This window comes from Helicoverpa armigera, chromosome 13, assembly GCF_030705265.1.
Source record: "Helicoverpa armigera isolate CAAS_96S chromosome 13, ASM3070526v1, whole genome shotgun sequence".
Lineage (NCBI taxonomy): Eukaryota > Metazoa > Arthropoda > Insecta > Lepidoptera > Noctuidae > Helicoverpa > Helicoverpa armigera.
In genome coordinates, this window is record NC_087132.1 from 5,078,852 (window position 1) to 5,091,438 (window position 12,587).

Genomic DNA, 12,587 nt, shown 5'->3' on the forward strand with positions numbered 1-12,587 from the left:
GACGTTAGATAGGCAGTCGCTCCAAATAAAATACTGGTGCCGACTAGTTCCCCAGCTGCGTCCGGTTAGACTGGAAGCCAACCTCAACCTAGTTGAAAAAAGACTAGGCAGATAACAATAATATGTAGGAGTCACTAAGAAAATGTATAGGTAAATACAATCATACTATTAAAATTGAAACTTATTCAACATTTATTTACATAATGCATATTCTTACATCAGTTTTATTATCTATATATCATGTAATAAGACAATGCAAAATTTTCTTTGGCCATTTACAAGTTTTTTTTTTTTAAATTTACCAAAGACATTGCAAAGAAGTAGGTACTTATTTTTTTTTAAATAAATAGTATTTCAATTGAATACCTACAACATACTTTTTACAAAAATGGCTACAGAATATCTTTCTACCACATTATATATACCTGTATACTTAATTTAACCAAATATCATACAATATATTATCTTCAGCATCGTTTTCATTTATCACCCGTAGTGTCTTAAGGGTTTGTAAATAAAATGTTAACTCTGAAGTGACAACACCGTGCTGAGGACTACCATTAGCTACTATGTTCATCTTCACTAGTTGTTCTCGAAGTTTATCTTTAAAATTATCATGTACTCTTTTATAAATGGTCCTTATTTGTTCATTGGGCAGGATATCAATGAGAGCTTCATGTAATTTAACCAAGTGTTTAGAGATATTTCGGAATGTTTGAGATGGAACAGGGGGCTTAGCATCCCACCCTGATAACTGAGATGCAAGCATATTACTTACTATGAGACAAATCTTATTCTCTATTTCCTGCTTATGGCTCACTATATCACTTTCTATATTACTAAAACCATTTAATGACAGCTCTTTAGAGTGTTGTTTTTCTAGCAACCATCTTATCTTGGGTAGAAACCACATGACAACCTGCAGAGACCTAGACACTAATGCAAGGTTTGATGTAGATATAGTTTTTAAACCAGCACTTTGTATAGCACCAGCACCTAGAACCAATTGGCAGCACCGGGAATTGAATAATCGGATCAATTCCAACATGCAGTGCACCAAATACTGAACAATTACTGGAGATTGCTTAGTTGCATCACAATACTCTAGCAAAATTTTTATTAACAGCTGGACTGTAGCTACAACAGCATAACTCTCCTTATTTATTAATAAATACTTTCCATCTGGTTTACCACTGTCATATTGTAAAGCATTTGGTATTTCACCAAGTTCATGAATCGTATTTATTGCACTTTGCAATTCACAAGGGACATCTGCAGCTTTCCATCGCTCGACATTAAGAGCAGAAGTTAGTTGAGTCCTACGTTCAGTATGTAGACATTGTATGTACTTCATTGCGTAACTCCGAAGTGCCAATTTCATTGCATTACTACAATGTCCAGTAATTTTTTCACATTCATCGCAGAAGTTTTCAATAAGTTTAGACAAGATTGATAATTGGGACATATCAGAAAATACATAGTCCTTGTCAGTTTTAGTTACAATGAGATTAGCACATCTCTCATTACAATAGTCAGATAAAGATCCAATCATTTTTTTTAACTTTTCTTCAACAGTAAGTAGCTCTTCTGGTGTCCACATGTCTTCACTATCATTGCCAGTAACATCATCCATTTGTGTTATTTCTAGTATCAAATTATTTAGTGCCAGTATTCTTTTGAATAAATTAATTAGGTTTGGAGTAACTTTCTGCAGAAATGTTATACCTTCATTACACAGCAGCCACATGTTATCTGCATTTGATCCTCTTAAAACTATTTCTGTGTTTCCTTCTCTTTCCGAAATTATTTCAATGACAGATTGTTTGATTGTTGCTTGAATAGAAGTCATTGCCTCAATTTTAAAGGTGTCAATAAAATCAAACTCCTTCAGACGTAGGATCCCTGATACAATTGACACAACTTTTTCTCTCTCTGGTATTTCTGCCTCATCTTTTGGTGGCCTGTTAAGGTCAGTAACAATGAATCTTAAAAACTCATTGCTTAACATTTTATGTATCAACCTCTTCATTTCAGTTAGTTGTGGAGATAAATGACGGAATGCTTGTATACCTGCTAAGCGGGTTGACAGTACCTTTTGAGTAGAACTAATTAAATCCAATGCAGCAACATAGTCAGATGTACTTAAAAGTAGCTGTATCATTGGCTGTGTCTGTTGTACCGTACCCATTAATTTCAAAATTTCATGTACATTATTCAAATTATGATTAATTCTTGTCAAACTTGATAACTTTAATGGGCATTCAGTAAGATTACCTTTCACATGTGTAATATTTTGTCTGGTTTTTCTGACTGTAAATACTGCTCTAGCCATCTGTTCCATTATTGTATCATGAGACAGCATTGCATGAAAAAATGCATCAGATTTTTGAGCTACTTGTTTGGAAATTTTCATCTCAATGACATCTAAATATGTGCTGAGTGTTTCTTGAAGTGATCTTATAGCAATGCTTGGTTCTTCAGAATTACAAAGACTAGGAAAAACTTGCTTGAATACATCTGGGTCATTTAATGGTAGAGATTGTTCATAGAAAATGCTAGGTACCTCACATACATTTTCTACAGTAGGTGTTTTATTTTTAACTGGAATACTTTCTTTGAGTCTACAATGACGGCGATATTTTTTAGCAACCCTTTTGCAATAAGATTCAAAGTGTGCTAAAGTGATTTCTGGTAAATATGGACTAGGATATATATCAACTTTATCAATAAAATTGTCTCCCCAAGTCTTCGTGAAGAAATTGCTCTGTTTACCTTTGTTAGGATCATTTAATACTGCTGGAAGGTTTTGGGAGGACGAATAGAAGGTCCAGTCATCATTTGGATTTTTTGTATACAAATGGTATTCTCTTACGTGATATTTAAAGCCTGGTTTTCGCAAATCACCGAATTGCAAAGATGAACACATCCCATTTTGGCCATACTGACAGAGTATAATAGATCCCTCTTTGATGCTGTGCTTGTCTTGAATATGCCTGCAACAGATTTTACAAATAAAATAACGCTATTGCATTGAATATTACCTTACGTTAAGCTATAAATTCCAATATTTTGTGCTATAACCTTTCAAATTCCGTGGCAGAAGTGAAAAGTAGTCTTGGACAGTGAACACAGTTTTGCCAAGTTGGCTTGTTACAAGATTTAGAGTTGTCCTCCATACCATTTTTATTTTAAAGAACAGTAATAATTAATTATTTTTTCAAGGTAATTATCACAAATCTATAAAAAATCGTAAATCCACCCAAGAAATTCATGACATGGTAAATAAAAAGTGACAGTTTTGACACAGCTAAATGGTGACACGGACATCGACACGATTTGGCAGATGACATTACGTTGACAGTCGGTTCATCGAGTTAATGTCAATGCCATGCCATAGATGTAATCACAGACATAATATAGTAAACAGGACTGCGCACTATACCCAAAAAACGAGCCGAGTGAAACAGTTACTACGGAGGCCGTCTGTCCCTCTCTAATAGGGTGACTATGAGATTAAGCTATGTGAGACAAATCTGAATTTGCTAAGATTATTAAACACAGATTGGTATTTAAATTTTAACTTACGCAGTTTGTGACCTTAAGATACTCATATAGGTAGGCTTTTAATAATTATCGGGAATTAGCAGTATAAAAGCAAGAATAGTATTTGTTGTTATAGCGGCAACAAAAATACATCATCTGTGAAAATTTCAGCTCTCTAACTATCACGGTTCATGAAATACAGCCTGGTGACAGACGGCCGGATGGACCGTGGAGCGAAAACAATAGGGTCCTGTTTTACCCTTTGGGTACGGAACCCTAAAAATACTTTCGACAACATAGAAATCGTAGGTACTTGTCATCAATAATTAAAAAAGAATTGAAAATGGGGAATAAAAGGGATAAGAAGTCAGTTACGACTCCAAATGTCCCGGGAGAATTTGAAAACAATGAGTCCAGAAATCGGGCTCTCTTGAACCAAACGACTTTCAACCTCGTCCTTTTGGCAAAGGCGACAAGTACCAGAGACCAGAGACCAGAGACCAGTAACGAGTTCCAGAGTCAAAGCCATAAAAGAATGGTCCTGCCAGAAAAAATAATATAACCTTATTTATGTACTTAAGTTAACGTTTCCCATAAACTTTAGTTTACATGTATCTACTTTATTTGTAGGTACCATTGACATATGTAGGTACCTAAGTTTTTCCCGATGCGATGCATCTGAAGGAGATTCTCAATACTGGGGCCCGATTCTTCTAAGTTAATAATGTCAAAATTGAATCGCAATAGCAGTTTTAACCTTATCGGGCATTCTGCTACATTAATATAAGACCAATTGTATTCCAACGACATTCGATTGGTTTGCGATTTGTCTGCTATTTTGGTGATTTTGGTCTATACGGTAATTTGTTCTACAATCATATTGCAAGCGTAAATCATTTGCAGACAATATGATTCATAATTGAATCACAGAAACTGATAAAGAGGTTTATTTAAAAGAAAAAATAGCGGAATGCCACATACGCTTCAATCTCAGTCGAATGTGAATCGTATGTCGCTTAAGTAAAATAAGGAGAATCGGGCCCCTGATGCCCACCAAAATCATTGAAAAAATGTCACCTAAAGGTACGTTTTGAATGCTAGCTGCCGACCGCACATGCTGCAGCACTAGATACAGGAACCGAAGGACAAAAAAAGAACCACTCAGGTTACGTGGGGTCCTAAAGGACCTTCCAGGGCCCCGATTCTCCTAATTTTACTTAAGCGTATTACGATTCACGTTCAACTCGATTCGACTGAGATCCGATCCCGACTCGATTACGATTGAAGCGTATGTGGCATTCCGCTATTTTTTCCTTTAAATAAACGTTTTTATCCTTTTCTGTCATTCAATAATGAATCATTTTGTCTGCAAATGATTTACGATTGCAAAATGATTGTACAGCAAACTACCGTATGGACCAAAATCACCAAAATAGCAGACCAATCGCACACCAATCAAATGTCAATTGAATACGATTGGTCTTTTATTAGTAGCAGAATGCCCGATATGGTTAAAACTGCTATTGCGATCATATTACGATTCGATTTCTACTCGATTTTGACATTATTAACTTAGGAGAATCGGGCCCCTGTGGTGCAATAGACATTTGCGTGGTTGGGGTATCTATTTAGCTTTATTGAGTAGATACCTAGCGTAACGAAAAAAACACATTTGGATTTGACATGTTCGATATGTTTAATCGCATTTAATTTAACTAGTGTAGGTAACATTTAACATGATGTTGCAAGTTATTTTTCCTTATAGATAAGTACATACTTAGATAGTAGGTATTTTCAGTTTCTATAGTAATTTAAGTATGTCTAAATTTCTACACAGTAATGAACAAACACATTTTTTTTAAGAGATGAAGACTTCTACGGAATTCAATCTACTTATTCCTTTTGACAATGGTAGCAAGAACACGAAACGGCTGATTTAAATATTAAATTTCTTTCTCCATCTAAGCACAGCACTTTCACAGGTACCTGAAACAGAATAGAACCTTAATGATTAAGCAAGAATTTCCTCTTTGATTATGATGAGATGCCATACCTATTGCTATCTATTATTCACTATTTTTATTAATTCAATAGCGTTTAGCGTTGCCCCCATTTTGTGATCGTCTGAGGTAAACACTCCTTTTAATGGTATCTCAGGGAGAGTAGGCGTGTAAGTAGAGATGACGGTTTTTTTGTATCGTACATAACTTCCTATTTAAATAAAAATCTGAAAGTACCTAAGTTTTACCAAATGAAGCAACTTACGTCTTCGGATTCCATGATATTGCAACATTGACCTAATGACGTAACGGGATGCCGCTTGAAACCCAACATGATACTGGGCAGTGACCAAGATTCGCAAAATCCTCGACAGGCGTTTGTAGTGATTTTGAATTCTACACAGTCTGGTATGCTTATGTTCCTGGTATGGCCTGAAAAAAGAAAAAACTTGTTTGTAAAGTTTTGTTTTGAAAACAATACCCTCTGAGTTTTTGCGGTGTTAAACACTGTCAGTATCTAGATTTATTTTTATTGATTTTTATATTATTTTATATAGCTAACCAATTCGATGACATCCGGGTTTCCTCCATGATTCAGAGGCAAATACGTTACTAAGAGATATAAATAATATTAAACACTTCAAAAACATTTTTGTACTGTTGTACTCAAACTTCGGCTTGTGAATGAAAAATAAATTCTGGAACCTCTCCTTTTATCTTAGAACTTTTTAGCAGAGATAGTCAACATGGATTTAAAGGCTAGAATGTAGGTACCTAATTCTTATTGGCCTAACCTACCTTAAACTATTATAGCATCAAAGTTTCTCATGACCATAATTTTCAGCAAAGCTGTTGTAAACAAGCTTTTATTGCTCTATCTATAGTATACTATAATAAATATAAGGTATAATAAAAACTTGTTTTATATCCGCTTGCTTCTAATAGAAGATACTTATGGCTTCAGCATCAGAGCTTTTTTTGTTTTGTCAATCAAAGGAATTGTCCTCAATGCTTAATATCGATGCAATATGTGAAAGTCCCGAGTCTAGTCATACCTGTAGGACTTATAGGACTCAAATAAAGCTTACAAGATTTTTCCCCTATTAACTAACACTAACAATAACAACAAAGCCAGTTAAATAAAAGCTTGTAAAAAACAATTGTCAACGTCTGATTTTAGACAGAGAATATTTATTTTCAGTTCATAAATTTTGCTGACGCTGAGCGTTAAAGCGCAATGGGGCGCAAATCAAGTCAACGGACTGTGATAAGTTTATTGTAACGTAAGTACTTATATTTGCGTCAAATCACTGTCTTTTTTTATTTGTGTGTCGAAAATATAAAGCTAGGTACCTAATTTATACCTACTGAAATAATGAATTCTTACTTTGACACACTGACAATGCTGCTGTATAGGGGCACGTTATTTCAGCTCAGACGAGCTATACCTACATAGGTACAAAAAAAATATTGGATTAGTCTATTTAGGTATCTTCAGCCTAAACATGGTAACAACGAATCAATATTTTCATTTGTCAATGTTAAACCGACTTTTAGGAAGTTGGTTCGTTAAAGAGGACCTTTTTTATTCCTACAACTTTTGGTTTGTATTATAAATTAGGTACCTACTCCTTAACATTAGATAGGTTTTTGTTTTACACATCTTAAATCGAACATAACCCTAATCGACCCTCGTTTCTAAGAGAAATGTCGAACAGCTGTGCTAATGTTGACGTTATTGGTTGCTAGGCAATGTACTTATAGGATAAAGGCACAGGTGCATTTGATCATCATATAGTCCTGCTTCAATGGAAAACGAGTATAGAATATTAAATCTATATAGAACAAAGCAGTACGATGAATGTCTCAAATTATGTGAGAAAGCTTTGCAAGCTAAAGATGATCGCATGATAGAGTTTATACGTATGCGAGCTATGACGATACAGGCGAAGGTCGTTGGTAATGGATATGAAGAAGTGGAGTATTATCCTCAACAAGAGGATTTGATATCTACGGCAGTGGCCAAGACACCGAGGCCTGGAACTTCGTTTCAACGATATACCAAAACAACTCGAAATGCAGAAACTTCTAATTACCAGGTTTGGTCATATTTATATTTTTTGATTTAAAGACTATGATGCGATTGAACTACTGCTTTACATCTGTTTAACTGAGGTGTGCGCGAACAACTGCTAGCAGTGAATTCGTGCCATTTTTTCGGGAACAAAACAATTCTCGTGTTTTCATCCCATATGTGAATGAATGTATAAACACAAATTTCTCTTTTTCATAATAAAGAAGAGAGCAACAGCGACGGTGCGTTCGCGAGCGGGCACCAGCACTGCTGGAGCTCGGAGCATGCGGACTGCGCTCAGCACAGCCTCTCGCATGTCCCGGGCGGCCACTGCACTCGCGGGTGGAGCTCCCTTCACTCCCGGAGCACCACTCTCCTTACGATTTCTTTCAAAAGAAGACAAACTCTTTACTCCAGCTTCTAAGACGCTATTTGAATATGTTTTCTACTGCGAAGGTGACATTAGGAAGGTGAGATAAATGGAATCATTTCAAGTGATTGCACTATATAGGTTATTCCGCAATAGGAAACAACGAAGTCAACCTAGCGCCTGCCTAAAATCGGTCGATGACTGTGGGCAACCGCAAGTGGTGCTGCCACGGCGATCAAAAGCTATTTCATTATACAAACCGGTAGTTGCGGCCGATTTCTTGCAGTCGCTGGTAGTTTCAGTAGAGCTCACAATTATGCACAAACCGGGAAGCAAATCCACGATTTGGTATAAATAATCGGTTCATTATAATTTTAATATTTTTGATAAATATGCTAACAGGCAATGGAAGTGGCATTCCAAGCACAAAAATCTGAAGATGTTGCAGACTGGTGGTGGAACTTCTCTTTAGCTCGATGCTATTACGCACTTGGAATGTACAGGAACACTGAAGATTGCCTGCGTCAAGCACTTAAACAAAATAAACATATTTCTATTTATCTCCGTTTGGTAGCCATGTATGTAGGACTGAATCAACCAATCTCAGCACTGGATGTCTGCAGACAAGGATTATCCGTGTTCCACGGGTACACACCGTTGTTACTGGAACAAGCAAGGATTCACGAACAAATGGGCAACTCTGCATTAGCTGTCAAAGAATACCGCATGGTAGCGTTGGAGGACCCTTCAAATATGGAGGCAATTGCTAATATAGCAATGTATAATTTTTACAACGATCAGCCCGAAATTGCTTTGAGATACTACAGGTAAGAGCACCATGTCTCTGGTAATCGCGTGAAGTCATAATATTAAACAACTGCTATTCTTTTAGGAGGTTATTAGCTACAAATCCAGCAGGACCAGAAATATACAACAACTTAGGGCTCTGCTGTCTGTACTGTAATCAATGGGATCTGATAATACCTTGCTTTCGGCAGGCTCTCTACTTTTCTGCTGACCCCGATATTCGTTCAAATATTTGGTTTAATCTGGCTCACGTCGCTTTGGTAAGTGGAACAGTTTTTAATAAACTTTATATCTAAGTACATCTGCTACATGAAACTCTAACTCCGAGATTGTTCTTTAGTCTACAGGTGACATTACGTTGGCTTACCGATGCTTACAAGTAAGTCTTGCAATAGACTCGAGAAATGAAGCGACTCAACATGCCCTACATGCTTTAGATGCAAGGTTGAGAGCAAGAAGAAATAACACTACATAGTTATTTAAGTTATTATATATTTTTTTAAGTTTCAGTATTTTAAGGGTTAATCTAAAATAGCTTAAAAGAAATGATAATTTAACAAATATGCCGTTTTTTTTCTCGACGTTCGATCATAGTGACATTTCAGCTCAATCCAAATAATTTGTGCGAATTATTACAGTTTGGCATTTTTGGTTAAGTTCGACAAAAACACCTCTGCAGTCGGTTATTGTCATAAAGACAGACAACCATGACATAGCACTGGAAGGATTGTGGGGTTGGCAGTCCAATAACCAGAGCCTCTTACTTGGGAATAATAGTAAATACCCAGTATATATTTGTTATTTCTTATTTATTAATCGATAACAGATAATCAATGGAAATGTCAAGTGATTCCATATTGCGCAGTTCATTATACTTAAGGTCTATCAGAGAGTCGAGTGCCGCTTCTGGGTGAGCGTGTTTCTGGACACTGCCCGCGGTATTTGTGTCACTGCTCACAGCAATCGGTGGTATCCGCGATGTATGCCGTATTTTTACCTGAAACAATTCCAAATTAATCTAGACATTCAGCTAAATGCATATAGGTATACGTTAATACATGGTAAATATCGGCTCTTTACTATGGCCTAAGTTCACCGACAACATAAACGTCAGTTTCTTAGTCTTAAACAACTCTTTCTTTATAGGTACTTTGAATTTTTAAAGCTTCAAGTTTCACAGACGTTTAAGAAAAATGGACGTTTATGTTCTTGGTGAACTTGGGTCTTAAAGTACATTAATGGTATATACCAAGACAATATTTAAAAAAATAGAAATAACACATTAGGAAACACTGTAGGAAATAAGATACATCCACTGACACAGAAACTATTACCTCTGGTACTACAACGGCTACGCAGAGTGCTAAGTACTCAGCTACGCAGTGTCCTACGTCAACTATTCATACTGCCACTTGCAACGGCTACGCAGAATGCTACGGCTACGCATACTTCTACGGCTACGCAGAGTCCTACGGTTACGCAGAGTCCTACGGCTACGCAGTCCTGCAGCTACGCAGTCCTGCAGCTACGCATATTGCTACGGCTACGGAGAGTGCGAAAGCTTTGCCAGATATCTACGCCTGCCCTTTAGGCTGCTACTCTGCCCGTATCCAATAAGCTACGAGAAGAATAGCTATTTGTGTACTTAACAATAATAAATATAAAATCTGCTGCATTGTGAGAGAATTTATAATTGAAAACTTTGTATTCTTTTGTATAAATAAATAACAAAAAAAACAATTCTCTTGAATAAGACAAGAGGACCCATGTTCTTACTTGTTCTATTGTTGACGGCGTAACGCCAATACTTTCCCAGCTGTCTGAATCTTTAGGTATAGATAAAGGTTTCGTGTAGTTCGTATTCTTCTCTTTTATAGGAATGCCGTTTCCAAAAGCAATATTGAACAGCATATCCTTGGCACGCCTCAGGAGTTGTGGTTCTTTCGACGAATAGAACAATAAGTGCGCATGATTGAGTAACGCAAAGCTTCGCAAAGTGGTGCATACAACTTTTTTAACCTCGCTATCTGAAATAACCGTATTAAATAAAGGAATGATATCCGGAACTAGAAGGTTTTTGCATCTATTGATGCTAAAACTCGTCGTTAGGTACCTACTCACCGTAATTCTTAAAAATATCGTATTTCCCGCAAATTATTATCAGTTCTGGTAAGGCCTCCGGTGCTGAATATACCTTTTTGATCGTTTGAAAACATGTTTCTAAAGTTTCCCAAATGTTTTTTATTTTACAAAGGTCTATCATAACGCATAAAAAATATTTTCCACGGATAGGTGTAGATTCCAATACATTATTCAATGTTTCCAATTTGCCCCCATACTCCCAAATGTGGCTCAAAATTTTATCGATACCCTGTTTTTGATTTGATTTTCTTCCAAATGAATATTCCACCACTAGCGTCTCACGTGGAGGGTCGCTCTTCTCCAGAAACGAATGTATTAGTGTTGTCTTTCCCTAAAATTGTAATAGGGGTGTAATATAAGAAATGCTGGTTTTATATTATGAACTGGCTTTTGATCGCCGCGGCAGGCAGCAACACTTGCAGCGAGGCATGAGATCGGTCGATAGCAGAGGGCTACTGCGGGCTACTGCATCGAGTGCTGCTGTCGGGGTGATCGAAAACAATTTCATCGAACCGGTACCGGTAACCGACAACTGAGGCCGATTTCTTGCAGTCGCTGCACATTTGTTGATAGTACGTAGATAAACATTACTCACGACAGATTTGCTTCCAACTAGAAATATGGTCCGTGAATTATTTTCATTAACGTTTGCGAGAGTTTTATCAATTATCTGTGTGGCTATTTCTGGTATTGCTAACATATTTAAGCGTGTTTTAATTTATATAGTATAACCTAATTAAGTGCTTTGGTGGTAGCAACTGACAGGAAATACAATAATTTATTTGTTTACAGTTAGGTCGCCTAGCAACTGACAGGCGCAGGGGCCATGCTAATCTTCTCTGTATCGTTCCAATTTTAGTATATGTACTATGTACTGCCGAAGCAAGTACAACTGACAGGCAGAGTCGGGCAGAGTCTAGAAAACTCAGTGAGAAAACTCATTGCCATGTTTATTTCTTTTGAAACTTGAAAACGAACAACGCGACGTGTCATTTATGCATGGAAATGTTTATGACTAGAAGGTACAAAAAAAATGTATTCCAGGATAAACAAGGATATCAAAATTTACTTTGAGGTATATTATTACCGCGACTGATAAAATCACGCCTCATATTCTATTGTTATTTTTTGTACATTTAATAGATTAAATATGTTTTAATGACACGAACTTACATTGCAACCGGCGTGGCAATGCATTGTTAAGTGAAGAAAACCATTTTATATAAATTTGTACCTATTTGAATTTCCCGCTGATGGCTGATGGCTGCGGAAGTCTTTAGCAACTTTTAAAACTATAGGTTTCGTCATTGTCTTACACAAAACATTGAGTTCCACGAAAGAATAAAAACAATAGAAATGATATGAATAAACTTTCAAACACCAAAAAACAAACTTTGATAGGGCGGCCCATAATCAAAGGGCGGCCCCTAGACCTACAATAACACCACAGTTTGACAAATATGTTCTCTGTGCAAATAAGGGATTTTCTATTTTATCTTTTTCTAGCTGATGCCAAGATGTCGCTGATCTTGGTACGTTACTGGAAGGAAACGGAGCGTCGTATCTTATCAACGTCATATAATTTTGAAGTCGTATAACGAAACGTACTTGTCATCAACAAAGGAAGGTTTTCAGCGATAGATGGCGTTGT

At 36.6% G+C, this 12,587-nt stretch overlaps 4 protein-coding genes, 1 long non-coding RNA gene and 1 other non-coding gene across 6 annotated transcripts in view; 1 reads left to right on the forward strand and 5 right to left on the reverse strand.

Moving 5' to 3' along the window:
* LOC135117697 (uncharacterized) overlaps window positions 1–12,587 on the reverse strand; it is a 192,517-nt gene that overhangs the window by 53,332 nt on the left and 126,598 nt on the right. The gene's annotated exons all lie outside the window — the stretch shown is intronic.
* On the reverse strand, window positions 175–3,331 carry LOC110371585 (vacuolar protein sorting-associated protein 54). Its single transcript, XM_021327905.3, has 2 exons — window positions 3,082–3,331; window positions 175–2,993 (listed from the first exon to the last, which is right to left on the reverse strand). The coding sequence occupies exons 1-2, from the start codon at window positions 3,174–3,176 to the stop codon at window positions 434–436; spliced, it is 2,655 nt and encodes an 884-aa protein (XP_021183580.3). The 5' UTR covers window positions 3,177–3,331; the 3' UTR covers window positions 175–433.
* LOC110371631 (thyrostimulin alpha-2 subunit) lies at window positions 5,228–6,248 on the reverse strand. The gene is made up of 3 exons (XM_021327975.3): window positions 6,106–6,248; window positions 5,809–5,975; window positions 5,228–5,529 (listed from the first exon to the last, which is right to left on the reverse strand). Exons 1-3 carry the CDS (start codon window positions 6,191–6,193, stop codon window positions 5,437–5,439), a joined length of 348 nt encoding a protein of 115 aa, XP_021183650.3. The 5' UTR covers window positions 6,194–6,248; the 3' UTR covers window positions 5,228–5,436.
* Window positions 7,092–9,279, forward strand: LOC110371630 (tetratricopeptide repeat protein 8). The gene is made up of 5 exons (XM_021327974.3): window positions 7,092–7,642; window positions 7,842–8,087; window positions 8,390–8,814; window positions 8,880–9,054; window positions 9,135–9,279. Exons 1-5 carry the CDS (start codon window positions 7,352–7,354, stop codon window positions 9,267–9,269), a joined length of 1,272 nt encoding a protein of 423 aa, XP_021183649.3. The 5' UTR covers window positions 7,092–7,351; the 3' UTR covers window positions 9,270–9,279.
* On the reverse strand, window positions 9,537–11,680 carry LOC110371570 (cytoplasmic dynein 2 light intermediate chain 1). Its single transcript, XM_021327889.3, has 4 exons — window positions 11,532–11,680; window positions 10,916–11,267; window positions 10,571–10,821; window positions 9,537–9,791 (listed from the first exon to the last, which is right to left on the reverse strand). Exons 1-4 carry the CDS (start codon window positions 11,634–11,636, stop codon window positions 9,600–9,602), a joined length of 900 nt encoding a protein of 299 aa, XP_021183564.3. The 5' UTR covers window positions 11,637–11,680; the 3' UTR covers window positions 9,537–9,599.
* LOC135117738 (U6 spliceosomal RNA) lies at window positions 11,709–11,826 on the reverse strand. Its single transcript, XR_010277101.1, has one exon. It is a non-coding gene; the product is annotated as a U6 spliceosomal RNA (small nuclear RNA).

Coding starts and splice junctions, on each gene's coding strand:
- LOC110371630 (XM_021327974.3), top strand. CDS start 7,352: ATGGAAAACGAGTATAGAATATTAAATCTATATAGAACAAAGCAGTAC. Junction 7,643..7,841: donor CAGAAACTTCTAATTACCAG/GTTTGGTCATAT, acceptor TTCATAATAAAG/AAGAGAGCAACAGCGACGGT. Junction 8,088..8,389: donor GCGAAGGTGACATTAGGAAG/GTGAGATAAATG, acceptor ATATGCTAACAG/GCAATGGAAGTGGCATTCCA.
- LOC110371570 (XM_021327889.3), bottom strand. CDS start 11,636: ATGTTAGCAATACCAGAAATAGCCACACAGATAATTGATAAAACTCTC. Junction 11,268..11,531: donor TAGTTGGAAGCAAATCTGTC/GTGAGTAATGTT, acceptor TTACAATTTTAG/GGAAAGACAACACTAATACA. Junction 10,822..10,915: donor CGATATTTTTAAGAATTACG/GTGAGTAGGTAC, acceptor CGGTTATTTCAG/ATAGCGAGGTTAAAAAAGTT.
- LOC110371585 (XM_021327905.3), bottom strand. CDS start 3,176: ATGGAGGACAACTCTAAATCTTGTAACAAGCCAACTTGGCAAAACTGT. Junction 2,994..3,081: donor TCTGCCACGGAATTTGAAAG/GTTATAGCACAA, acceptor AATCTGTTGCAG/GCATATTCAAGACAAGCACA.
- LOC110371631 (XM_021327975.3), bottom strand. CDS start 6,193: ATGTTTTTGAAGTGTTTAATATTATTTATATCTCTTAGTAACGTATTT. Junction 5,976..6,105: donor ACCCGGATGTCATCGAATTG/GTTAGCTATATA, acceptor TTCTTTTTTCAG/GCCATACCAGGAACATAAGC. Junction 5,530..5,808: donor ATATCATGGAATCCGAAGAC/GTAAGTTGCTTC, acceptor ATTCTGTTTCAG/GTACCTGTGAAAGTGCTGTG.